This window comes from Pogona vitticeps, chromosome 5 (genome assembly GCF_051106095.1).
Source record: "Pogona vitticeps strain Pit_001003342236 chromosome 5, PviZW2.1, whole genome shotgun sequence".
NCBI lineage: Eukaryota > Metazoa > Chordata > Lepidosauria > Squamata > Agamidae > Pogona > Pogona vitticeps.
Genome location: NC_135787.1, coordinates 8,141,964 through 8,166,835, shown reverse-complemented (window position 1 = coordinate 8,166,835; position 24,872 = coordinate 8,141,964). Strand labels below are relative to the sequence as shown.

Sequence of the window (24,872 nt, the reverse complement as noted above, 5' to 3'; positions counted from 1 at the left end):
CCAATGCTGCAAAGAAAAATACTGCATAGGAACCTGGAATGTAAGATCTATGAACGTTGGGAAGCTGGAGGTGGTCAAACAGGAGATGGCAAGAATAAACATCGACATCCTGGGCATCAGTGAACTAAAATGGACAGGAATGGGCGAATTCAGCTCAGATGATTATCATATCTACTATTGTGGGCAAGAATCCCGTAGAAGGAATGGAGTAGCCCTCATAGTCAACAAAAGAGTGGGAAAAGCTGTAATGGGATACAATCTCAAAAATGATAGAATGATGTCAATACGAATCCAGGGCAGACCATTCAACATCACAATAATCCAAGTTTATGCACCAACCAGCATTGCTGAGGAGACTGAAATTGAACAATTCTATGAAGATTTACAACATCTTCTAGAACTGACACCAAAGAAAGATGTTCTTCTCATTCTAGGGGACTGGAATGCTAAAGTAGGGAGCCAAGAGATAAAAGGAACAACAGGGAAGTTTGGCCTTGGAGTTCAGAACGAAGCAGGACAAAGGCTAATAGAGTTTTGTCAAGAGAATAAGCTGGTCATCACAAACACTCTTTTCCAACAACACAAGAGGCGACTCTATACATGGAAATCACCAGATGGGCAATATCGAAATCAGATTGATTATATTCTCTGCAGCCAAAGATGGAGAAACTCTATACAGTCAGCAAAAACAAGACCTGGAGCTGACTGCGGTTCTGATCATCAGCTTCTCATAGCAAAATTCAAGCTTAGACTGAACAGATTAGGAAAAACCACTGGGCCACTCAGGTATAATCTAAACCAAATCCCTTATGAATACACAGTGGAAGTAAAGAACAGATTTAAGGAACTAGATTTGGTGGACAGAGTGCCTGAAGAACTTTGGATAGAGGCTCGTAACATTGTCCAGGAGGCAGCAACGAAAACCATCCCAAAGAAAAGGAAATGCAAGAAAGCAAAGTGGCTGTCCAACGAGGCCTTAGAAATAGCAGAGAGGAGAAGGGAAGCAAAATGCAAGGGAGATAGGGAAAGTTACAGAAACTTGAATGCAGACTTCCAAAGAATAGCAAGGAGAGACAAGAGGGCCTTCTTAAATGAACAATGCAAAGAAATAGAGGAAGATAACAGAAAAGGAAAGACCAGAGATCTGTTCAGGAAAATCGGACATATTAGAGGAACATTTTGCGCAAAGATGAACATGATAAAAGACAAAAATGGAAGGGACCTAACAGAAGCAGAAGACGTCAAGAAGAGGTGGCAAGAATACACAGAGGATTTATATCAGAAAGATTTGGATATCCCGGACAACCCAGACAATGTAGTTGCTGACCTTGAGCCAGACATCCTGGAGAGCGAAGTCAAGTGGGCCTTAGAAAGCCTGGCTAACAACAAGGCCAGTGGAGGTGATGGCATTCCAGTTGAACTATTTAAAATCTTGAAAGATGATGCTGTTAAGGTGCTACATTCAATATGCCAGCAAGTTTGGAAAACTCAACAGTGGCCAGGGGATTGGAAAAGATCAGTCTACATCCCAATCCCAAAGAGAGGCAGTGCCAAAGAATGCTCCAACTACCGTACAATTGCACTCATTTCACACGCTAGCAAGGTTATGCTCAAAATCCTACAAGGTAGGCTTCAGCAGTATGTGGACCGAGAACTCCCAGAAGTACAAGCTGGATTCCGAAGAGGCAGAGGAACTCGAGACCAAATTGCTAACTTGCGCTGGATTATGGAGAAAGCCAGAGAGTTCCAGAAAAATATCTACTTCTGCTTCATTGACTATGCGAAAGCCTTTGACTGTGTGGACCACAGCAAACTATGGCAAGTTCTTAAAGAAATGGGAGTGCCTGACCACCTTATCCATCTCCTGAGAAACCTATATGTGGGACAGGAAGCAACAGTTAGAACTGGTCATGGAACAACTGAGTGGTTCAAAATTGGGAAAGGAGTACGGCAAGGCTGTATATTGTCCCCCAGCTTATTTAACTTATATGCAGAATACATCATGCGGAAGGCTGGACTGGAAGAAACCCAAGCCGGAATTGAGATTGCCGGAAGAAATATCAACAACCTCCGATATGCAGATGATACCACTCTGAGGGCAGAAAGTGAGGAGGAATTAAAGAACCTTGTAATGAGAGTGAAAGAGAAGAGTGCAAAAAACGGTCTGAAACTCAACATCAAAAAAACTAAGATCATGGCCACTGGTCCCATCACCTCCTGGGAAATAGAAGGGGAAGATATGGAGGCAGTGTCAAATTTTATCTTCCTGGGCTCCATGATCACTGCAGATGGAGACAGCAGCCCTGAAATTAAAAGGCGCCTTCTTCTTGGGAGGAAAGCGATGACAAATCTTGACAGCATCTTGAAAAGCAGAGATATCACCTTGCCAACAAAAGTCCGAATAGTCAAAGCTATGGTTTTTCCTGTCGTGATGTATGGAAGTGAGAGCTGGACCATAAAGAAAGCAGACCGCCGAAGAATTGATGCCTTTGAATTGTGGTGCTGGAGGAGGCTCTTGAGAATCCCCTGGACTGCAAGGAGAACAAACCTATCAGTTCTAAAGGAAATCAACCCTGAATGCTCACTTGAAGGACAGATCCTGAAGCTGAGGCTCCAGTACTTTGGCCATCTCATGAGAAGAAAAGAGTCCTTGGAAAAAACCTTGATGTTAGGAAGGTGTGATGGCAAGAGGAGAAGGGGACGACCGAGGATGAGATGGCTGGACAGTGTCTGCGAAGCAACCAACATGAACCTGACACAACTCCGGGAGGCAGTAGAAGACAGGAGGGCCTGGCGTGCTCTGGTCCATGGGGTCACGAAGAGTCGGACACGACTAAACGACTAAACACAACACAAATAAGAGAAATAACAATTTATCAGTTGAAGAAATTTCGGAAAGAGAAAAGTATGAGGCTCAGGCCAGACAAAGTGAGCAAGATCTTGAAAAATATAATCAGCAAAAAGACATTAAATTAAAAGAAATCAGAGATAAGACTGAAGAAAAAGTAAAAGAGATAAAAGCTAGGGCTGAGGAAGAAATTTTACAGATCAGGGCTGAGTTTGAGGCTAAGCAAAAGGAGCTGGATTTGAGAATAAAAGAGAAGAAATTGCAGCTAGAAAAGAAACCAAAAGAAGGCACACAGGTTAAGGCACAACCTCAAAACCTGAATTATTCTGAAGAAAACATGAGGGAAACATGGGACCCTAAGTACTCCAAAGGGTTAGTTCAGAGCCTGCCAAAAATGGGCGGCCATTTTGTTGATAAAACTTCTGGGCAGAGCCAGTCCAGGAACCAGATTTTGGAGGGAAAACCAAAACCAGAGGAGAAAGACTCCAAGTACAGCAGAAAATGTTATTTCTGTCAGGGAAAGGGCCATCTAATCTCAGGGTGTGAGAAATGGAAGCAGATAAAGGGAAATTTGCCTCACGATTTGAGTGGAACCAAGCCAAAAGCTGTGTTCTGTGTCCAGACAGAGCAAAGCTCCTTGCCACTGAGGGAGCCTGTTGCCATGGCTACTCAATCTGGAACAGTTACATCTGCTGATCAGGCTGAGGAAATGGTCCTCTTGTGGAGGTCAGGCGCTGCTTACTTGTGAGAACAGATTCACAGTTGTTTGAAACAGCAGGGGTGGACGTAGGAATACTTGACCATCAGTATCGGGGGTTAAGGGATACTTGTTCCCAGGTGACCCTGGGCCATCCAGATATTATTCCTAGGGAGTATATAATCCCGAATGAGAGCATAAAGGTGGCAGGGATTGAGGGACAGGTGATCTCGCTGTCAGTAGCTGAGGTACCTGTGAACTTTCAAGGCTGGAGGGGAGTTTGGCGGCTAGCGATTTCATCGACTCTGCCAGCAGCCGTGCTCATGGGAAATGACCTGGCTGAACATGTGAAAAGGGTGCTAGTGATTACACGTTCACAAGCCACCACGGGGACAGTTCAAGGGGGTAATGATGAGCCAGAGACGGAAGCAGAGGGGAGTTCAGAAGCTGTGGTGGAAACCTTAACCACAGACAGCAGATTTGGACAAGAGCAAAAGGCAGACGCCACTCTCCAAAAGTGTTTTGAACAGGTGACTGACGCCCAGCTAACACCTGAAACCCCAGTGAGATTTCTAGAGAAAAAGGGGATTTTATATAGAGAGACCCTGAGGAATATCTCAAAAGGGGGAGATGGGATCAGAAGTCAGCTGGTGGTACCTGAAAAGTATCGCCCCATGATCTTACAAAGGGGGCACTCTGACATGTTTGCTGCACACTTAGGGGTGAACAAAACACAGCAGAGAATCACACAGAATTTCTACTGGCCTGACATAGGGAAGCAGATCAGGGAGTTCTGTAAACAATGTGATGTGTGTCAAAGGCAGGGGAATAGCCGCGATAGGACCAAAGCAAAGCTGTGCCCTTTGCCTGTGATTGACACTCCGTTCAAATGCATAGGGGTGGATATTGTGGGACCTTTGCCCAAGGCCACAAAGAGGGGGAACAGGTTCATTCTCACCATTGTGGACCATGCCACGAGGTACCCTGAAGCCATACCCTTGACTAACATTGAAACTAACACAGTGGCAGATGCCTTGGTGGGGTATATGTCCAGGATGGGATTTGCCTCAGAAATAATCACAGATTTGGGCGCATCGTTCACATCAAAGCTCATGAAACGCTTATGGCAAATCTGTGGAATTAAGCACAAGGAAACCACTGCCTATCATCCTGAAAGTAATGGGTTAACTGAGAAGTTCAATGGGACTCTAATGCGCATGATTAGGGCTTACTTGGCAGAGAATCCAAACAATTGGGACCAGAAGCTGCAATCCCTTTTGTTTGCTTATCGATCAGTGCCACAAGCCAGTACCGGGTTCAGTCCATTTGAACTTTTATTTGGGAGAAGGGTGAAAGGGCCCCTTGATCTGATCAAACAAAATTGGGAGCAGATCACCCAGGATGACCCACAAGACGTTGTGACATACATAGACACCTTGATGAATGACCTAAAGAGAAACCTAGATCTGGCAGCAGAAAACCTGCAAGCTCAGAAGGTCAGACAGAAAACATGGTATGACCACAAAGCTAGAGAGAGGCACTTTGACCCAGGGGAGGAAGTGCTTTGGCTTAGGCCCTGCAGAGAGAACAAACTGCAGCTCAAATGGGCAGGACCATATAGGGTCATTTCCAAGATGTCAGACCTGAACTACCTTATAGAGCAGGAGGAGAACCAAGCAAGGAGGGTGGTTCATGTGAATGCCCTAAAACCCTACTACAGAGGGGAAAAGAGGGTTTTATTTGCGATAAAAGCAGCTGAGAGTGAGGAAGCTGAGTTACCCTTCTGGGAGGGTAGAGGGGAAGTAAAATACAACCCAGAGGAGGTAAAGATCAGTCCTGCACTCACCCAAGACCAGCAGCAAGAACTAAAAATGCTGCTTAGTAAATATCAACAGGTGTTTTCCAACAAGCCGGGGATAGTGAAGGGAGTGATGCATCGGATCCACACAGGGGATGCACCCCCGCAGGCAGTATCCCCATACCGAGTAACGGGACCCTATAGGGACAAGGTGCGGAAGGAGCTGGACGAGATGCTTAGGGAGAACATAATCGTCCCCTCTTCTAGTCCTTGGTCCTCTCCGATAGTCCTTGTGGACAAGCCTGATGGGAGCATTAGGTTTTGTGTTGATTACAGGAAATTAAACCGCGTAACCACTCCTGATGCCTACCCAATGCCCAGGCTAGACAACCTGATTGAAACCATAGGGGGTTGTCGGTTCATCTCATCATTGGACCTGGTAAAGGGATATTGGCAACTAAGAATTGATCCCAGGGATCAAGAAAAGACTGCCTTTTGCAGCCCTTTTGGTCTCTATGAGTTTCGAGTCCTGAGCTTTGGTCTCAGAAATGCACCAGCCACATTCCAAAGGCTGATGGACCAGACCTTGGCAGGGCTCAGTGACTTTACAGTGGCCTACATTGACGACATAGGGATCTTCAGTAATACCTGGGAAGATCACCTGATACACCTGGAATTAGTGCTGCAGAGGTTAAGTGCAGCAGGGCTAACAGTAAAGGCCAGCAAGTGTCAGCTGGGTAGCCCAGAAATAAAATACTTGGGTCACATGGTAGGGGGAGGAGTGATAAAACCCCTGGAGGCCAAAATAGAAGCTGTTCGTGATTGGCCTAGACCCAACACCAAGAAAAAAGTCAAATCATTTCTTGGGTTGGTGGGCTACTACAGAAAGTTCATCCCGAGGTTTAGCGAGATTGCGACTCCGCGGACCGATCTGACACGGAAGAAGACTGATGACCGCATCCCGTGGACCAGCGACTGTGAGGAGGCGTTCCAGAGGTTGAAGGAGGCCCTCATCAACTATCCAGTGCTGCGTGCTCCAGACTTCGACCGGGAGTTCATCATCTACACAGATGCTTCTAACAGCGGGGTAGGAGCAGTTCTTTGCCAGGAGGATGAAAATGGTGACCAGCATCCAGTGTCCTACCTGAGTAGGAAACTCCAGAAAGGTGAGAGACATTTGGCAACAGTGGAGAAGGAGTGCCTGGCCATAGTCTACGCGATCCAGAAGGCCAAGCCTTACATCTGGGGAAGACATTTTGTTCTGTGCACTGACCATTCACCACTGCAATGGTTAAAGACAATGAAAACCCACAATAGTAAACTTATGAGGTGGGCTTTAAACCTGCAAGACTATGACTTTGAAGTGAAGGTGGTCAGAGGGTCAGTGAACTGTGTTGCTGACGCCTTGTCAAGAAGACCTGAAGAATGAAGACGGCGAAAGAAACATGGACTATGTATATATTTTGGTGACCAAAGGTTAAATGTACTTGTTTATTAAACATGTTTGGTTTGTATGAATAAAGGTAACTTGATGTATTGGAAATGGTAAATGTTTAAATGCCTAATTGACATGTTTGGAGTGTAAGTATAAGTAAGTATGGTATTGTATGTTATTATATAACTGTTCTTGTATGTTTTGGATCCAGGTTGTTTTTTTGGTGAAAAGCACCTTAGCTTTCCCCCTACAAAACAACTTATAAAGAGGGGAGGTGTTACATACAGCACTGATGTTACCTGTCTGTCATGGGTTGGAGGGAAAGTTCCATCCTATGGGGAGTGGAAGGCGGGACATCAGGAGGAGGGGCTGTACTGTATATATATGTGAAGCCTGTGTGGAGAAGTCAGAAGCTGGAGGAGAAGCTGGAGGAGAGCTGAGAGAAGAAGCTGGTGTGGGAGTCTGTGTGTCAGACAGGGTACTACTGTGTGTCAGTCAGTACCAACCTGATAGGTTCAGGTGTCTGTATGGATAGCCAGAACTGATAGGTTCAGGGTCTGTGCTTTATTGAAAGGTGTTCTGTGTGAACCAAACTGTGTGTATGTATGATTGAGACTAAGCCACGTTACTGTATCTTATTCATTTGATCATTTTATTTTCCCTGTGTGTTATGTAAATAAACCTTGTTCTTTTATTTGTTAAAAATCCATTCCTGGTCTGTGTGACTTCTTACAGGGAATGGTTGGTGGCAGCTTAGTGAAACTGTGGCATATCCCAGTAGGTCTGGGGTTGTCACAGAGGGAACCCTAGAGTCTTTGCTTGGATTTTTCTGAACTATTCGTAACTATTAAATAACATATTATCAATACTTAATTCAATAAAATGGTTGTGTATCGGAGCAAGGTGATGATAACTACTACCTGGCGGCATCAGCAGCAAGTTCTGGTTTTTGTTTTTTTAAATTGCAGAAGCAAAAGAAGAGGGTTCTGAACTCTCACGATTTTCCTGTTGTGTGAAGTTGTTTTATTTTGTTATAAACCATCCACAGAACTTTACTCAGTGGCATATAAGCATGGTGAGTTAATAAATAAAAGAAGTTCAGCTAAGATCCTCCATACGGTCGCCATTTTCTGTGCCTATATAGCGAGGAATCCATCCCTAAGCACAGCGGGGAGCCATTTTAAGCACCCGGTGGCTATTTTGAAAACCCGACGTTCAGCTGTTTTTGATCGTTGTAAAGCGAAAATCGGTTCCTGAAGCAGGAAACCGATCATCGCTAAGTGAAATTCCCCCATTTAGACCATCGTTTTGCAATCGCAGTTGTGATCGCAAAACAGCGTCGTAAAGCGGTTTCGTTGTAATGTGGGGTAATCATTAAGTGGGGCACGACTGTACGTTATTCTAGTTTCTTTCTAGTACCATTGGTTTATCAGTTTTAGGGTCCCACGCTTCAGTTCAAAAATCTAAAAAATGTTTATTAAAAGGATCGCAGGAGATCCAGCTACAAGTTCCTTATGTCACAGGAAGTCCGGATCAGGTAGATCAGTGGTTCTTAACCTTTGTTACTCGAATGCTTTTGAACTGCAACTCCCAGAAACCCCAGTCAGGACAGCTGGTGGTGAAGGCTTCTGGGAGTTGCAGTCCAAAACTTCTGAGTAACCCAAGGTTAAGAACCAGTGAGGTAGATTATAACTACAACAGAAGAAGCTACCTGGCTTTCATCTTTCCTCCTACTTACAAGCAGGTATGGAGATGTACATCTCACCCCTTAGACAAGCACCCTTTGACTTGGCTGACGAAATATATACATACATAGTAACATCTCAACCTTTAAGAGCAGTTTGGGTGAGAAAGGAGAGAGATGGACCATTCACCTGGTTTATTTACCTTGGCATAGCCCAACATCATCATACGAACCAACACAACATTGATGTGGACCCCTAGGGATTCATCATGGTAAATTTCATTCACCTAAGGGGAGGGGAGAAGGAAAGAAGAAAAGGAACACAATCATAAATAATAATAGATCTAAAGGAACATTGATTGAATGCTGCAGACAGTTTGCCAGCTTGAATCGAAGTAGATAATGCTTTAAACTGCGGATGCCCTCCACATAAACATCTCCCCTTTAGGTTATATGAGCGTTAACTTTTGATGACTCCAACAGTTCTACTCTAGGGCAAAGAATGTTCTGCTTTTCTCCTGTCTCATCAATATCTGGCTGTTCTAGTTAACAAGATTATGCTGTGTCCTGTCTTGTGTTTCATCAGTAATGGGGTAGTGGTCAGTTTTGGAGTGCAGGTTGTTGCCATGGTCACACCTCTAAAGAGTTTCCAATCCATCCATCCATCCATCCATCCATCCCTCCCTCCCTCCCTCCCTCCCTCCCTCCATCCATCCATCCATCCATCCATCCATCCATCGCCTAAGCCTGCCTCCTCTATGGTGCTGCCTATCCCCAAATGTTTGTAGGAACATCTAAGAGAGTGTTCTTTGTGGGAGGAAGATGTGAAAAATTCCTCTCCAAACTCCCAATGGGAATTTCTTGAATTTTGAGTGTACCGAAGGGGGCCTAGGGGATGGGGATTTCTGCTTTAAATGAGCAAAAAGGACCCTGGGCCTTTTTCCCTGGGAAGCTGGGCTGAGGCTGAAGGCCAGGTATGTTTGCATGGATATTTTGCTGAGTTTTTTTCCCTGGGTTTTCTTTTTGTCTCCCCCACCACATGACCTGGAGGTGGGGCCTAGGGGATGGGGATTTCTGCTTTAAATGAGCATGTCCCAGGAGAAATTCTCAAATTCTCTGATTCTAATATGGCAAATAGGAAAGCCAATTAGATTTGCATACACCTAGGAGGCAGGAACGTTCTAAGGGTTGGATCATACTTCCACACTATTAAAGAGCAGGCCAGGTAGGTGGGGCTCGTCAGCCATGCAATGCAACCCATCTAGGAGAAGGAAAACTCCAATTTCAAACCTCCACTGCCTTGTGGCTATATCCACTCATGGAAAAGGCTTCAGGAGTTAACCTAGAGTCAAAATCCGGAGCTGGAGTCCCGAAGGCAGCTTGTGTCGTTCTGTCAACTCCTGCGACGTTGCTGGAACCAATTGTATTGGCTCTTGCCTTTCCATTGGACCATTTCAGCAATGTGGAGAGGGGGGGATTTGCTGCTTGGGTAACAGCCTATCCTCCATATTACTTTACCCAGGCTTCATGCTCTGGAGAGGACACTCCTCAATTCAGAGCATGTTACCACGGTCTCTCGAGACTGAAGGATGCCTATGAATGATTTGTATTTTACACAATTTTGACGGCTTTTAGTTAATACAATAAATTTGAACTTGGAGTGTAGAAAAAAAGGAACTTTCCCAAGTACTAGGCAGATGCTGTCGCTGTTATGTGCTATCAAGTCTCTTCTGACTTGAAACAACTCCAGGAATGAATGACCTCTACAATGTCCTGTGTATGAGACATTGTATGGGCTTCTCGTAGGCATCTGGTGGCTCTAGTGTGAAGAGAATCATATAGGCTTTTGGTCTGATCCAACTTGGGGAGCAAATTGGTTTGGCTGCCCAAAGTACAACAGTTTCAATTGAGCCGAATAGCAATGCACGTATCTCAACTTTTCTCATCAAGGACTTTGAACCATACCAACGCGGAAGACGGTGAAGGCATTGCTACATAGAGCAGAGATTGATCTGTCTTTTCACTCCTTGCTAATGGATTCAATCGAAGTGGAAAGGTTTTCAGATGTTTCTTGAAAGCAATCCATTTCCCGCAGGCACACAGATTACTTGTGTCTTTTGACGGCTTCAGCAACATAAGGTGCTCTTGAAAGGCCCCTGAACAAATTGACACAGGTCATCCTTTTCAAGAGGCAGACAGATTGATTTCCTTTCTTTGCTCACCAAGCACTTCTCATGGAGCCGGTCGGAGGGATGGTGGTTACAAATGAGACCGGTTATTGGCAAATAAAAAAGGGGAAGGTTAGCCACAAGAACATTGCAAGAAGTCTGTTCCACTAAATAAAAAAGAGAGATGAATAGCCAGTGGGTGGCTTTGCAGATTGTAGGACAAAGCAGTGAGCCGGTGCATCAAAACGCTACAATTTCATGCCGGGCAATTTCCTTTTTTGAATTAAATCTCCCAACAGCTGGATTGTGACACCAAAAAGCTCTAGAAGTGTCAAGAGCCCAGAAAGAGGTGAGCAGTCTATTTGTGAAGATGTAGGTCCACAGCTGCCTCCACCTTCCAAACCACTTCCCACGGCTGCCATAGTCCACTCCAGTGGCACTCAACTTTGGGGCTCCAGATGTTTTTGGACTAAAACTCTCAGAATCCTTCACCACTAGCTGGGCTGGCCAAGATTTCTGGGAGTTGCAGTCCAAGAACATTTGGGATCCCAAGGGTGGGAATCGCTGGTCTGCCTTCTTCACTCTGATTGGTCGAAGGTGTGCAGGGTCAAGATTCCCATTGGGCTGCATTCTCCGACATCATGGCAGCTTCTGTACACCAAAAACATAATTTTTTCCAAATTCTCACACAGAGGCGATGCACTTACTATATTCATCAGGGTGAGGAGGTAGTTCTGCACGTGTTCTTTGCCATGGAATCGGACCACAGAGTCGTCCACGCCAAGAAGCACCTCAATATTGTAATCATCCTCACCAGCATGCCTGCGCTGCCTCAGCGTCTCGTTCAGCTGTTGTTCGATGCTTGTATAAGTGGAATCAAGACTGTGCAGGCCTTGGAAGGCAGATTCTAACAAGGAAAAAAAGGGGGGGAAAGGAAAAAGAGAATCAAACCCATCATTTTAATTTTTTTTGGCAATAGTGATTTCTCCTTCAACTTTCATGTCCCAAGTTAGCAAGGACAGGCATATGCTTTTTTGTGTTTTTGGACTTCCCAAGACTTTGAATTTCCCAAGAATTCCCCAGGCAGAATTCTTGGGAGTTCAGCCCACAAACACCTACAGACACCTATATTTTGCTTGCCTGAAGCACGGCCTACCTCTAAAGTGCATGGCCTTCTCTGGCATTGCTTCCTGTTGTAAAAAGAGAGAGTGGAGCTGCCAGGATACTTCCTGGAAATCACAGTCACCCTACCCATTAGGTTCTCTAAAGGTCACCTCCCAAAGAACTATGACGGTAGCAGCTTCCTTTTTTTTACATTAATAATAAAAGGCAAAGGCTAAAGAAGGCCTGGGAACAACTACTCAAAAGGCCCTGTCTTGTATGGATCCGAGTCCTCCTTGTGAGGATGGTTTGACCAAGAGAAAGGTAAAGGTTCCACTTGAGATTTAGTCCAGTCATGTCCGACTTTAGGGACGCGGTGCTCATCCCTGTTTCCAAGCCATAGAGCCAGCGTTTGTCCAAAGACAGTTTCTGTGGTCACATGGCCAACGTGACTAGACACGGAATGCTGTGACCTTCCCACCGAGGTGGTACCTATTTATCTACTCGCATTTACATACTTTTGAACTGCTAGGTTGGCAGGAGCTGGGACAAGCAACGGGAGCTCACTCAGTCGCATGGATTCGATCTTACGATGGCTGGTCTTCAGACCTTGCAGCACAGAGGCTTCTGTGGTTTAACCCGTAGTGCCACCACGTCCCATGACCGAGAGAAAGGCTTTGCCTAAAGATTTCAAAACCAGGGGAGACTCTTATGGGGAAATTTGGTCTCTCGAATAGCTTGCGTCCAGGTTGCTTCATGGGTCAAAACCAGCACTTTGAACTATGCCCAGAAACGGACCTCTTCTTGGCTCTCCTTTGTGCGTCCACACACTCCCACATCCAATTCTGTATGGAGGTCAGCTGGACGGATAAGAGGAAGAATGTGCACAATCATCCTTAGATGAACACACAAATAGACAGGAGTCTGGCCAATACTTCGTGTTCTATTTAGAGATCTCTTACAGTTGCAAACCTTCAGCTGTAACTTACTTTGTTCGTGCAGAAAGCTGGCACCGGTTGAAAGGCCATGTCGTGACACCAAACTTAACAGAAGAAGAGAAGTCATTACAAGTGGTGTCTGGGCTGGGGAAGACGGGTAGCCATGTCAGTCTGTTGTAGCCGAAAGATGAACAAGTTTTATTGGGCATCAGTGGCCATAGAACGCAGCCTCTGCACTCCATAAAATCTTATACCCGTTAAAACTTGTTTGCTACATGTAACAATCTAAATCAATTTCCAACAATTAAAACCTGTTAGTTATCTCAGCCATAGCCTTCTGGATGAGTAAAGGGTGCGAACTTCCACGAGTTGACTGCACTCTCATCCTGGTGTTTTCGAACAAGACACTTTTGCTGTTGGAATTATTTCCACCATAGGAAGAACTCAGATTTTGGAAAACCTACCTTTCTGAACTATAACTGTCGGAATCATGCTGCCAGCAATAATCTATGGGGATTCTGGGAAATGTAGTCCAAGGAAGTTACTTTCCCAAGCTCAGTGACAGCTGAAGGAGCACAAAGACCTGGAAATTACACTGCCAATCAGCCCAACTCCTGGCTCGTTCGCTGGGAATCTTCTCCTTCCCTCTCCCCTCCATCTGTCTCCGTAGATCCACAGGACAGAAATAGCTCTCTCCTTTCCCCCACATCAAACAGCGAGACTTCCCTTGAGCTGCGAGCCATCGCCTTGTGGGTGAGTTAACTGGCCATCGCAAGCAAGCGCCACAATTTGACCTGGGGGAGGGTGGGTGAGAGCGGGTGTTTGGGCTCAAGAATGCCGAGGCTGTGATAGCACACAAGTGGGAAATTCATAGCCTGGCTCCCGCTTCTAAAAATTGCTCCTCCTGGCAAAGGTTTCTGAAGTGCCACGTCCAATGGAAATATACAGTCGTGTCATCATATCATGATGCCCGCTTGCGTGAATGGAATAGTCTGAATCGGCTGGTCTGAAAAGAAGAAAGAGCCATTTGGTCTACGCAGGGCCCAAAGGTTTGGCTGCCATTTCCCTCTTTAAATAAGTGGTTTTGTGGTCATCCAAAAAAAAAGTGGAGTATCTTCCTTTTCGGTGTGTGTACCCAACAGGGAGAGGGGGCAGAACGAAGCATTTTCTTTTCCTCGGTATTCATCGAAGTTCCCCTGCTGTAGATTTATAAGGCAAATGGCATGTTTTCTGCTTTTTTTAAATCCCTATGGGAAAATTTAGAACTCTTTCCCAAAAACTATTTTGAGGTGGAAGCCTCAAGCAGCAATATATGCGACAGGACTCTCTATATTATATCTTAGCCCAGGAAGTTCTTTGACAGATTTCCCTGAGCTTGGAGAAATTAATTTTTCAGGTGACAATTTCTAGCATCTCCTCTCCTTCTGGATAGCGCTGGTAGTCACTGGAAGTTTTAGTTAAACCACAATAATAACAAGTGGAAACTGTGTTACGAAACCACTTGAACTCTCTGTGGAGCGATCTAGTGCAATCTCTTTTCCTGATGAACACAGGACGCAGGAGGAAATGGGGTTCACCCTGGCCATGATCCGTGACCAAGCTGGGCCTTTTGGATTCAGCGATAGGGCTTTTACCTTTGGGAGTCAACCAGGAGCAATTCTCTGGCGGATGGAAAGATGGTTTTAAGGAAGATCACTCCCATTAAAATGGCCCTTTTGGGTGCAATCAGGCTTCTGATGAAGCGTCTGATGAAGCTGGGTAGAGTCCAGAATGGTAAAGGTAAAGGTTCCCTTTTACATTTAGTCCAGTCGTGTCAAATTCTAGGGGGCAGTGCTCATCCCTGTTTCCAAGCCATAGACCCAGCGTTTGTCCGAAGACAGTTTCTGTGGTCACGTGGCCAGTGCGACTAGATACGGAACGCTGTTTCCTTCCCACCGAAGTGGTACCTATTTATCTACTTGCATTTTTACATGCTTTCGAACTGCTAGATTGACAAGGAGGTGGGACAAGCGATGGGAGCTCACTCCGTAACATGGATTTGATCTTACGACTGCTGGTCCTCTGACCTTGCAGCACAGAGGCTTCTGCGGTTTAACCCGCAGCGCCACCACATCCCCTTTTTGGGGGTCCAGAAAAGCTGATGTCAGATAGAACTCCTTACTTTTCCTGATGCCTGAAGGCTCTCTGTTGTAATTCAAAACACTAACTTCTCCAAGTATCTGGCCCTCTGAATGTTTCTGCTTTCAGGATGGGCACTGAGAGCAGACATCTCCTGTCCAATTCACCTCAAATGTTTTGGGATGGACTCTGTATTATTGGCCAGTCTGCAGGACACAGGTTTACAGAACTTCTTGGTGGCTACTCCCAGTACTTTGAAATGGTACTCCAAGCACAGCTAGGGGCTTATTTTGTTCCATGTTAATGTGAGATATTTTTAAAAAACGTTCTTTGCTGCTGTGTTTTCAATTGCCTTGAATTCATTTGTGTCTTAATATCATTCCTTAACTTCTGTTTTAATCTTAACTATTGCACCTCTTAGCGTTGCATCTCTGGAGATGGGAAATTAATCTCACGCATGAGGATATCTAAGACCCAATTCCTCCCATGGATTCATTGTAGGGTTAATTCATCAACTTTCCACAGTATCCATTCATAGTTTTTTATTTTTCATTCTTTCTTTCTTTCTTTCTTTTTTTTTTTTTTGCTGGAAACACTGTTACCGCAGTAGCTGAATTTCCATGCCAAGGAGCAAATTTCTCATTCATTCTCCAGTTACATTCGTTGGAATTGTTTGTGAGACCTCTGGTGATAATCCAAAAATGTGGAGAGATTTTTTTTTTTAAAAAAAAGCATGAGTATGGCTCACCACAGGCTGTCCTTGTATCTCTGCCCATGGGACGTGGGGGAAGCATGTCACACCAGTAGCTTTTATCCAAAATCTTTCTCCAAGGGGACTATCGTACAATGACCTTTCAGTATTAGACGTTCTAAGCCTTGGCCTGCTTTCCAGGAAAAAAATCGGCAAGCCATGGGGAATGTCTGCTCAGACTGACCTATAGACGCACCATTTATGAGGTAATGTTTTAATCATCATATTTTTTAAAAAAAAATTATGGTGAACAGATCTGCTCTTCACCAACTGAGAAATTCCACTGTGGCGGTTGAAAGAAAGGGCAGTCAGCCAATATGTGATGTCATGTTTGAAAGCCACACCAGGTAAGAGAACAGTGCATTTCTCTCTCACTCACTCTCTCACTCTCTGTTCTGATTTCTCAGTTTTTGGGATGTGGAGTGTGTGTGTGTGTGTGTGTGTGTGTGTGAAAACACAGTTTATCGAATCCCAGAATAATGGCGCTAGAGGGGGCCTATAAGGTCATCGAGTCCAACCCCCCTGCTCAGAGCAGGTAAACAAATCAAATCTGACGCCCAGAGTAGACCTTTGGTCTAGATGGGCGGGGTAGAAATCTAATAAAATAAATAAATAAATAAATAAAATACCCCCCACACTTGTTGTTTAGTCATTTAGTTCTGTCCTACTCTTCGCGACCCCATGGACCAGAGCACGCCAGGCCCTCCTGCCTTCCACTGCCTCCCGGAATTGGGTCAAATTCATATTAGTCGCTTCAGTGACACTGTCCAACCATCTCGTCCTCTGTCGTCCCCTTCTCCTCTTGCCTTCACGCTTTCCCAACATCAGGGCCTTTTCCAGAGAGTCTTCTCTTCTCATAAGATGGCCAAAGGATTGGAGCCTCAGCTTCAGGATCTATTTTTCCAGTGAGCACTCAGGGTTGATTTCCTTCAGAATGGATAGGTTTGTTTTCCTCGCAGTCCAGGGGACTCTAAAGAGTCTACTCCACTACCACAATTCAAAAGCATCAATTTTTTGGCGGTCAGCCGTCTTTATGGTCCAGCTCTAACTTCCATACATCACTACAGGAAAAACCATAGCTTTGACTATTCGGACTTTTGTCGGCAAGGCGATGTCTCTGCTTTTTAAGATGCTATCTCGATTTGTCATCGCTTTCCTCCCAAGAACAGGCGTCTTTTAATTTCGTGGCTGCTGTCACCATCTGCAGTAATCATGGAGCCCAGGAAAGTAAAATCTGTCACTGCCTCCATACCTTCCCCTTCTATTTGCCAGGAGGTGATGGGACCAGTGGCCAATATCTTAGGGTTTTTTTTGGTGTTGAGCTTCCGTCCAATTTTTCCGCTCTCCCTCTTTCACCCCCGCACAGGTGGAGATAATGAGGGTCCAGCCACCTGGGACCAGATGGTCCACTCACCGATGAGCTGATGTCATGGGATTTGTGCTGCCGTCCTATCTCTCAGGAGACTGCAATTGCTGAGCCACTCTTCGACCTGGCAGAGAGGCCTGTTGTTCTGCCTCTTGCCAGGAGTGGCTTGGCTATCACAATCCCTGGAGTGATAGCATGGCAGCGCAGACCCCATGGCATTAATGCATCGGTGAGTGGACCGTCCGGACCCATGGGGCCGGACCCACATTATCTTCACCTATACGAATACCTCCATCTCTGATCAAAACAGAGCTGACAGAGAGCTGTCCAGTTTTCTCTTGAAGGCCTCCAGTATTGCACCCCTCACTATCTCTCAAGGTACTTGATTCCATCGACATACTGCTTTAACAGTTAAGATTTTTTTTCCTGATCTTCTGACAAAATCTGGTTTCCTGTCGCTTGAGGCCATTATTATGTATATTGCATTCGGGGAAGATCAGGAACAGATCCTGCCCTTCCTCTGTATAACTACCTTTCGAGTTTTGGAAATTACTATGATATCTCCCCTCAGTCTTCTTTTCTCAAGACTAAACATGCCCGGTTCTTTCAGTCTTTCCTCATACAGCTTGGTTTCCAGTCTCCTGATAATTTTTGTGGATTTCTTCTGAACTTGCTCCAGTTTATCTGCATCGTTCTTGAAGTGTGGTGTCCAGAACTGGACACAGTACTCTAGATGCAGCCTAACGAGTACTGAATAGAGTTTAAAGTTTTTTTTTCCAGCTTGCCACATTTCAGATAGCTGCCCATCTTCAACACAAACATTTACCATACCATCATAGTATGGTTTAAAAAGATCAGCTTTTTTTACATTTCTCTATGCACAATATACTCTGTGGACAGATTCTACAATTCTCCCTTCATTATAAATGGAACTTTTAATTCTTTTCTCTAACCAGCATCACTGAATGTGTTCTTGAGACTGTAAGTGCCAGTTGAGGAGAAATAACAATAAGGAATTGTCTACTGTGTGGAGACTGGAAGCTAATTCTGCTCTTTAAGTTCCTGCACATTTTTCCACTGTGTAGTTAGATGTTTTTGAGACCCGCAATATATTTCCACACTCTTCCAATAATAAACAGGGTTACAATTATGGAAAATGCTCTTTTTCTTTTTATATAAGGGGTGAAAGTTTACCTGTTCAGACTTCAGCGGTGCCATCCTACAATATGGCTGTTATACCACATCAGGTAAATCTGGCTGGACTTTTAATAACACTTTTAAAACTAAGACATGCTGTATATGTTCTTTAACATACAAGTGGGAAAGTAAGCCTTCTTGCAAACTCTGTGCTGCCAAAGTGGTAGTGATGGAAATTCATACAGATGGGTCCCAAAGCCATAATTTCCCCTCTAGGTCCTCAGTTCCTTCAAAGCACCATGTCTAAGTAATCAGACTTGTAAAGGAAGCCCTTGTTTCCCTCCCAGGGAGGAATTACAACACAAAAGGAAACTTCTCATTTACTGTATTTTTTGCTCCGTAAGACGCACCTTTCCATAAGACACTCCAATTTTTTAGAAGAAAACAGGAAAATATAATCTGTTTTCTTCGCTCCATAAGAGGCACAGACTTTCCACCCCCGTTTTGTGGGAAAAAAGTGTGTCTTATGGTGCGAAAAATACGGTATATCATGAGGAGTGAGGCACGTTTATGGTGAGTCTAGAAAAACTAGGAAACAGATCATGACAAATCATTTACAGCAGGAATGAGAATCATACAGCTTGCAGGTGGTCCTGGAAGCCTTCAGAATTGGTGGTTCTTCTCTGTAACAAGGTGTGCCTCATCACATTTTTAATAGTTGAAAAACCCACCCCTTTCCATTTCCTCCAGTTTAGGGAGGTTAACGAGACTTCTTTCAGTTCCTAAGGGCATGAAAGAAGCCCCTTGAAGTTGCCTTTTTTTGATGGAGAACAAGCACAAAGCTTGCTTTAAAAAAGGGGGGGCGTCCTTCTTGGTTATGTTTCAACTCAGCGGTCTGACTGAGAACTACATTTTGGCACCGTGCCTCAGGGGGTCCATAAAATGACTGGAAGGGACCCTCCACGGCCACGTGGCGTATCTACTCCCCACTGATTAATCTAACATTTCAAATGAGACTTTGAATCTGCTGTCCTGAGATCAGTTAACTAATAAGCTTTATTGGACAACCTGACTAAATTCCCCAAGGAATGGTTACTAGTCCTGCAGTGTCCTCATATAGATGGGTGAATATTTTGAGATGTAGATTAAAAATACCTTTCTACCCCGGTCACACTGAACAGACATAGTATGTAACAGAGAGCTGCTTTAAGTGAAAACTGGGCTGAACTTTTTTCCCCCGCAAGCCTCCAAATAAGACATAAGTGAGCTCTATTTTAAAAAAAAAAAGGACGGGAGGAGAACGTGAACTTATTCGTATGCTAGTGGTGCCAAATTGTACTGTATATATGTTTACTAAAGAGAACCTTCTTCCATAGGTAACCCATTGGGAGGGAAAAAAATTAAATACTGCTTGCCACATAACAGAAACATAGAAGTAACTCATAGGACAATATTTTAAATATTTAAATATTTTTAAAAACTCCAGACAAACTTTGGAGTCGAAATCACACCATTACACATACGTATGAGAATGTCTAGCTTCAGTTGCTTTGTCATGCATTTGTGTGACCAAGACGTAGAATGGAGTGGAACTCTGAAGATTTAGGGGATGGATCTTCTATGAAAGTTCGTGATTATTTCCTTTGCACTCCATGGGAAAAAAACAGAGGAGATGCCCTTCTGATGGGAAAAAAAAGCAATCTGCTCCACCTAAAAAAAAAACTAAGAGGTCCTCTCAGAAACCATGACTTCTGAGTAATCCTTACCAGAAAAGGGCCACCAAAAGTCAGAAATGACTTAAAGGCACATCATCATCATCATCATCATCATCATCATCATCATCATCATCATCATCATCATCATCATCATCATCAAGTCAGGGTGAGCAATGGTGGAGTTCTGGGATCCCAAATTCTGTGGCGGTAATGATTTGGAGCACATTTTTATCTGACCTTTACATGAGCTAGCCAGCCAAAGTGCTGAACGTTATAACCAAACTACGTTCAGCACCATGGACAGCAGCTGGGAAGTCTGAACTAAAACCAGGAGCAGATTTATTACCCCTTCCCATAAAATCAAATCAGCAGCCTCCACTGGGATACACATGCTGTCCACAGATCCTAACGCACAGTCTGTGGTCATAAAGTGAGCTCCCAAGAATTTTTGTGTATGAGCCCTCCCCCTGCTCTCACTTGCCACTACTATATGCCACTACAAATCAACATGGATGCCAAATTCTGGACTCTTAATTTTTCCTTCCTCCATGTAAAGCAAGACAGATGCTCTCACTTTGTAGTACAAGTGAGTATTGTTGCTTGCTTCTGCTCTATGAAAGCCACCAACATGGCCACCCTGTTTCAGATCTAGGACACAGTTCTTAGCCTTCTCTGGGTTGTAGACAGTGGTGCAGTAGATTTGAGGCTCACAGGGCTGAAGCTTGAAGATTATAACACTGCCACCCATCTCCACCTCCCAGATTATCCTGCCCTTGGCTGCAATTCTCACAGTAGCTGGGAGAGAAAGGGATGTTTCCAGCAACAGCATATTGTTGGAAACTATCCTTGATAAAATGCAAATTATATGAGGCTGGTTTGGTTTTTAATAAGGAGCCATAGACTTTACCAAAGATTTTCTCCTCTTCTGTTTATAAAGAATGTTACAGATACTTACATTTTTGGACTCTCCCTATAAAGTGGTGGTGGTGGTTATGCAGGCTGTCATGATGATCTCCTGCACTTCAAATTTTATCACTATGCAACTGGTCACAGAGACCCTTGAAAGCTGTAAAACCCCTCCTGGAAAAATGCACATAAACAACTACACACATCCCAGGACATATTTTTAATTCCCAGATTCCCTGAAGCCTATTTCTGGGCTTCCTAAAACTCTTCTTCTATGATTCTATGTCATGGTGGTAGGAATGTTGGTTATAATTAAGGAATTTAAGTGAAGACAGGAGTGCTGATGGTGGTACAGTCCACAAGAGGGTGGCAGATCTAAAGCACTGTCCTGCCTTAGGGCAGTTTCATCAAATGTATATGTATGATCACTAAGGAGCTTAGCAGAGCACATTCTGTCATTTCATACCACAGCTGACATATATCTTTACCTGTTGGTAGCATACTGTCTCCATGGCAGGTCATCAGGTGTTGTTCTACTATAACTCCCATCTGACAAGGTAGCATGACCATTTGGCTTGTCATTCAAGAAGTTTTGGGAAGCCCAGCATTGGGTAAAAGTAGTCATAAGGTAAAGGTTCCTCTTGACATCCAGTCTAGCCGTGTCTGACTCTAGGGCATGGCGCTCATCCCCGTCTCCAATCTGTAGAGCCAGCATTTGTCCATAGACAGTTTCTGTGGTCATGTGGCCAGCACAACTAGACATGGAACGCCGTTACCTTCCCACTGTGGTGGTACCTATTTAGCTACTTGCATTTTTACATGCTTTTGAATTGCTAGGTTGGCAGGAGCTGGGACAAGTGACAGGAGCTCACTCTGCCACGTGGATTCGATCTTACGAAGGTAGTCATAGGGGAAGATTAACCAGAAGAGCAAACAACTTGGGCAGGACATAAACAGGCTAATATAGAATCAATCAATGTGATGTGCAGGGCACATCCTTCAGCAGTATGTAAGAAAATGGGCAGATGTGGGCTTGGTGGTTATCTTTGTTATGAGCACCGACGTGTTGTAAGAGTGTCCATTTTCATGTGCTGAAAACAGGTTGGTGTCTCACATGTTTCAAAGCTCCGTTTCCCCACCTATGAAAATGGGAGGGGCATTGTAGGGATCTTTGAACACCACTAGGAGCTGCAGCTTCAACTGAGAAAGCCCCTCGGAAGGATGTAACATCACACTGCAAGCTCTGTGGCCAAAATAAAACAATAACAAAATGGCAGCTGTAACTCAAACGGAGTCTGGAGGAGATACTTGATAGGCTGTCAGACAGAGGAGGGGCAGGATCTCTTCTCGATTATCCCAGAGTACAGGACATGCAACAATGGTCTCAAGTTATAGGAAGTCAGATATCGGCTGAATATCAGGAATTTTTTCCCCTAACTCCTAGAACAGTACAGCAATGGAACCAATGACCTTGGGAGGTGATGAGTGCTCCAACGAGGCATTCAAGAGAAACTCAGACAACTGCCTTGTAGGGCGTTGGACTGGATAGCCTTATAGGCCCCTTCTAACTTCATGATTCTATGATTCAGCAAATGCTCTCTCTCTCTCTCTCACTCTCTCTCTCTCTCTCTCTCTCACACACACACACACACACACACACACACACACAGAGAGAGAGAGAGAGAGAGAGATTGAGAGAGAGAGAGAGAGAGAAGCAAAGCATTTTTGCCATCTTGTATCCCTGACCACCTATTTATTCTATATCTTTCATATGTGAATCGTTGGTTTAGCAAGCTGGGTGGAGGACCTCCTGTGCCATCGGGAATGACATCACCCAGAGCAGATCTTTAAAAGCTTGTGAATTCAACGCTCTATCAATCTAGAGGTGGCTTCTGATTGATTGACAAGGCTTTGAAAAAGTTGTTGGAGGTGCCTTCTAGCCATTGATCTCCGCCTACCACACTCGTCTGAGGAATATAAACATAGCAGGAGGGTTGTGCGGTATGAACACAGAGGCGAGCAGCATATGCAAAGAGAGGAGCTGCTTTTAGAGAGGAGGGGTGGACCCCGAATATTTGCCAGATCCACGCTGAAGAATGTATATGAGATCATTCCTCAAACAGCTTTCTTCTTCCACACACATGCCATAATATGAATTGGTTCAGTATTTATGTTTGCTGAAACTCTTTTGATTTTTTCTTTTTCTTCGCCCTCTTTTCTCTCTTAAGTAGCTCCTGAAGCAAAGTAGCCATGGGATGTAGTATAATCATAGAATTATGGATTAATTGAGCTGGTGGCACCTATAAAACCATTGAGTCCAATCCGTTGCTCAGTGCAGGAAGCCAAACCAAAGCAAATCTGAAAGAGGGCTGTCCAGTTTTCTCTTGAATGCCTCCAGTGCTGTAACGCTCACCACCTCCCAAGATAAATGGTTCCATTGTCATACTGCTCCAACGGTTAAGAAGTTTCTCCTGAGATTCAGCCTAAATCTGGCTTCCTGTAGTTTGAGCCCATTATTATGTGTCCTGCACTCTGGGATGATCGAGAACAGATCCTGCCCCTCCTCTGTATGACAATTTCTTAAGCATTTCAAAAGTCCTATCATATCTTTCCCTTGGTCATCTTTTCTCAAGGCTAAACATGGCCAGTTCTTTTGGTCTTTCTTCATAGGACTTGGTTTCCATTCTGATCATCCTTGTTGCCTTCCTCTGAACTTCCAGCCCCTGTCAAAGAGGCCCAGTGAGGAACTGAACTCCGAACCTCTGGTTCCACATCCAGATAAACCACAGTTCTAGACAGATTAACAGATTAAGATTCAGAAACCCTGGGTCTGAATCCTTGCTCAGCCACTGAAACTCAGAGGGGAGGGCTAGCACTGGTAAAATTACTCCTTAAATATCTCACATACCCTGAAAAGCCTATTAAGATCACTATAGGTCAGATGCCTCTTGATGGCATACAACACAGAGACAACTGTGGCCAGTGATAACTTACAGTAGAAGTACAACAAAATGATGCACAGGCACCAGAGTTTGGAAACTTTACTCTTTTCTTGCACTGACTCCCAAAATCTCCAACCAGTAACATTTTGAATCTCTCTCTCTCTCTCTCTCTCTCTCTCTCTCTCTCTCACACACACACACACACACACACACACACACACACACAGGAAAACACACATAGATTACATTTGTAATGGTCACAAATCTTAACGTGACTGCTTTACAAAGAGTACTGTGTTTTTCCATGTATAAGACTATACTTTTGTCTATAATCTTTAGACTAAAAATTGAGGGTCGTCTCATACACAGAAGTAAGCTGAGGAGAGAGAAAAAAACAAGTGGAGGGGAAAACAGGGATCACAAAGTGATCCTTGCAGGGCTTTGATCCCTATTTTCCCCTCCACTTGCTAAGCCCCACTTAGATTTCTTAATTTTGGGTTAAAAAACTGGGGGGGGGCATCTTATACATGGGGCGTCTTATACATGGAAAAATATGGGTCGCTAAAAAAAATGTTTATAGGAAAGCAAGCCTTCCTCTTGAAACAAGCATTGTCGAGAAATTGCAGCATTTTTACGTACAATGGTAAGGGCCAAACTCTTGCCTTTTACTTCTCTGAAGGCAGAAACCTTCAGCAAGACTGCATCTACTTTGCATGCTGCTCAAGAGCAGCCTTCAGCCTCTTACATTCCTCAGTTGCAGGGCTTCCAGCTCACCAGTCATCCCGTGGAAGCAACCCTCATAAATCTACATAAATCTAGTATTGTCTTTCTATGTTGGCAGATGGAGACATCGGGTGGCTGCTACTGAATCCCATACACTTGGCAAGCAGTTGGGTTTTTTGGTTCTCCTTCTGCAACTGACTAATGTCATGGCAGCAACTACACGCTCTTGACGGCTGCGTGAGAGGCCAATAACTGAGTCAGTTGCCTGATGCTGCCATCTCAGTAAAATGCTCCAGTTCAGCACTGCTCTTCTTGTTGATTTAAACAGATTAAGTAGAATCTGCCACAAGAGGCGTGACGGCGGACAAACTGCAAGAAAATGAACTTCTCCACTGTGATCAGACTTCTGTGAAACAGAGCCAAGGTGAAGTATGGGAGCCCCTCTCTTAAGAAAAGAGTGGAGAACATCTTCAGATGTTCTGGACTTCTACAACTCTAACCCATTACTACTAGCCTGAAGGTGATGCGAGCGGTTGACCAAGCCA

The 24,872-nt window shown here is 44.4% G+C and overlaps 1 protein-coding gene across 1 annotated transcript in view; it reads right to left on the bottom strand.

Annotated features, from left to right (window-relative positions):
- Positions 1-24,872, bottom strand: part of ADAMTS3 (ADAM metallopeptidase with thrombospondin type 1 motif 3) — a 135,793-nt gene that overhangs the window by 43,092 nt on the left and 67,829 nt on the right. Inside the window, exons 5-6 of the mRNA XM_073002096.2 lie at positions 11,338-11,537; positions 8,666-8,749 (exon numbers count right to left, since the gene is read on the bottom strand). Coding sequence (XP_072858197.2) covers positions 8,666-8,749; positions 11,338-11,537 — 284 coding nt within the window. The remainder of the gene's footprint in view (positions 1-8,665; positions 8,750-11,337; positions 11,538-24,872) is intronic.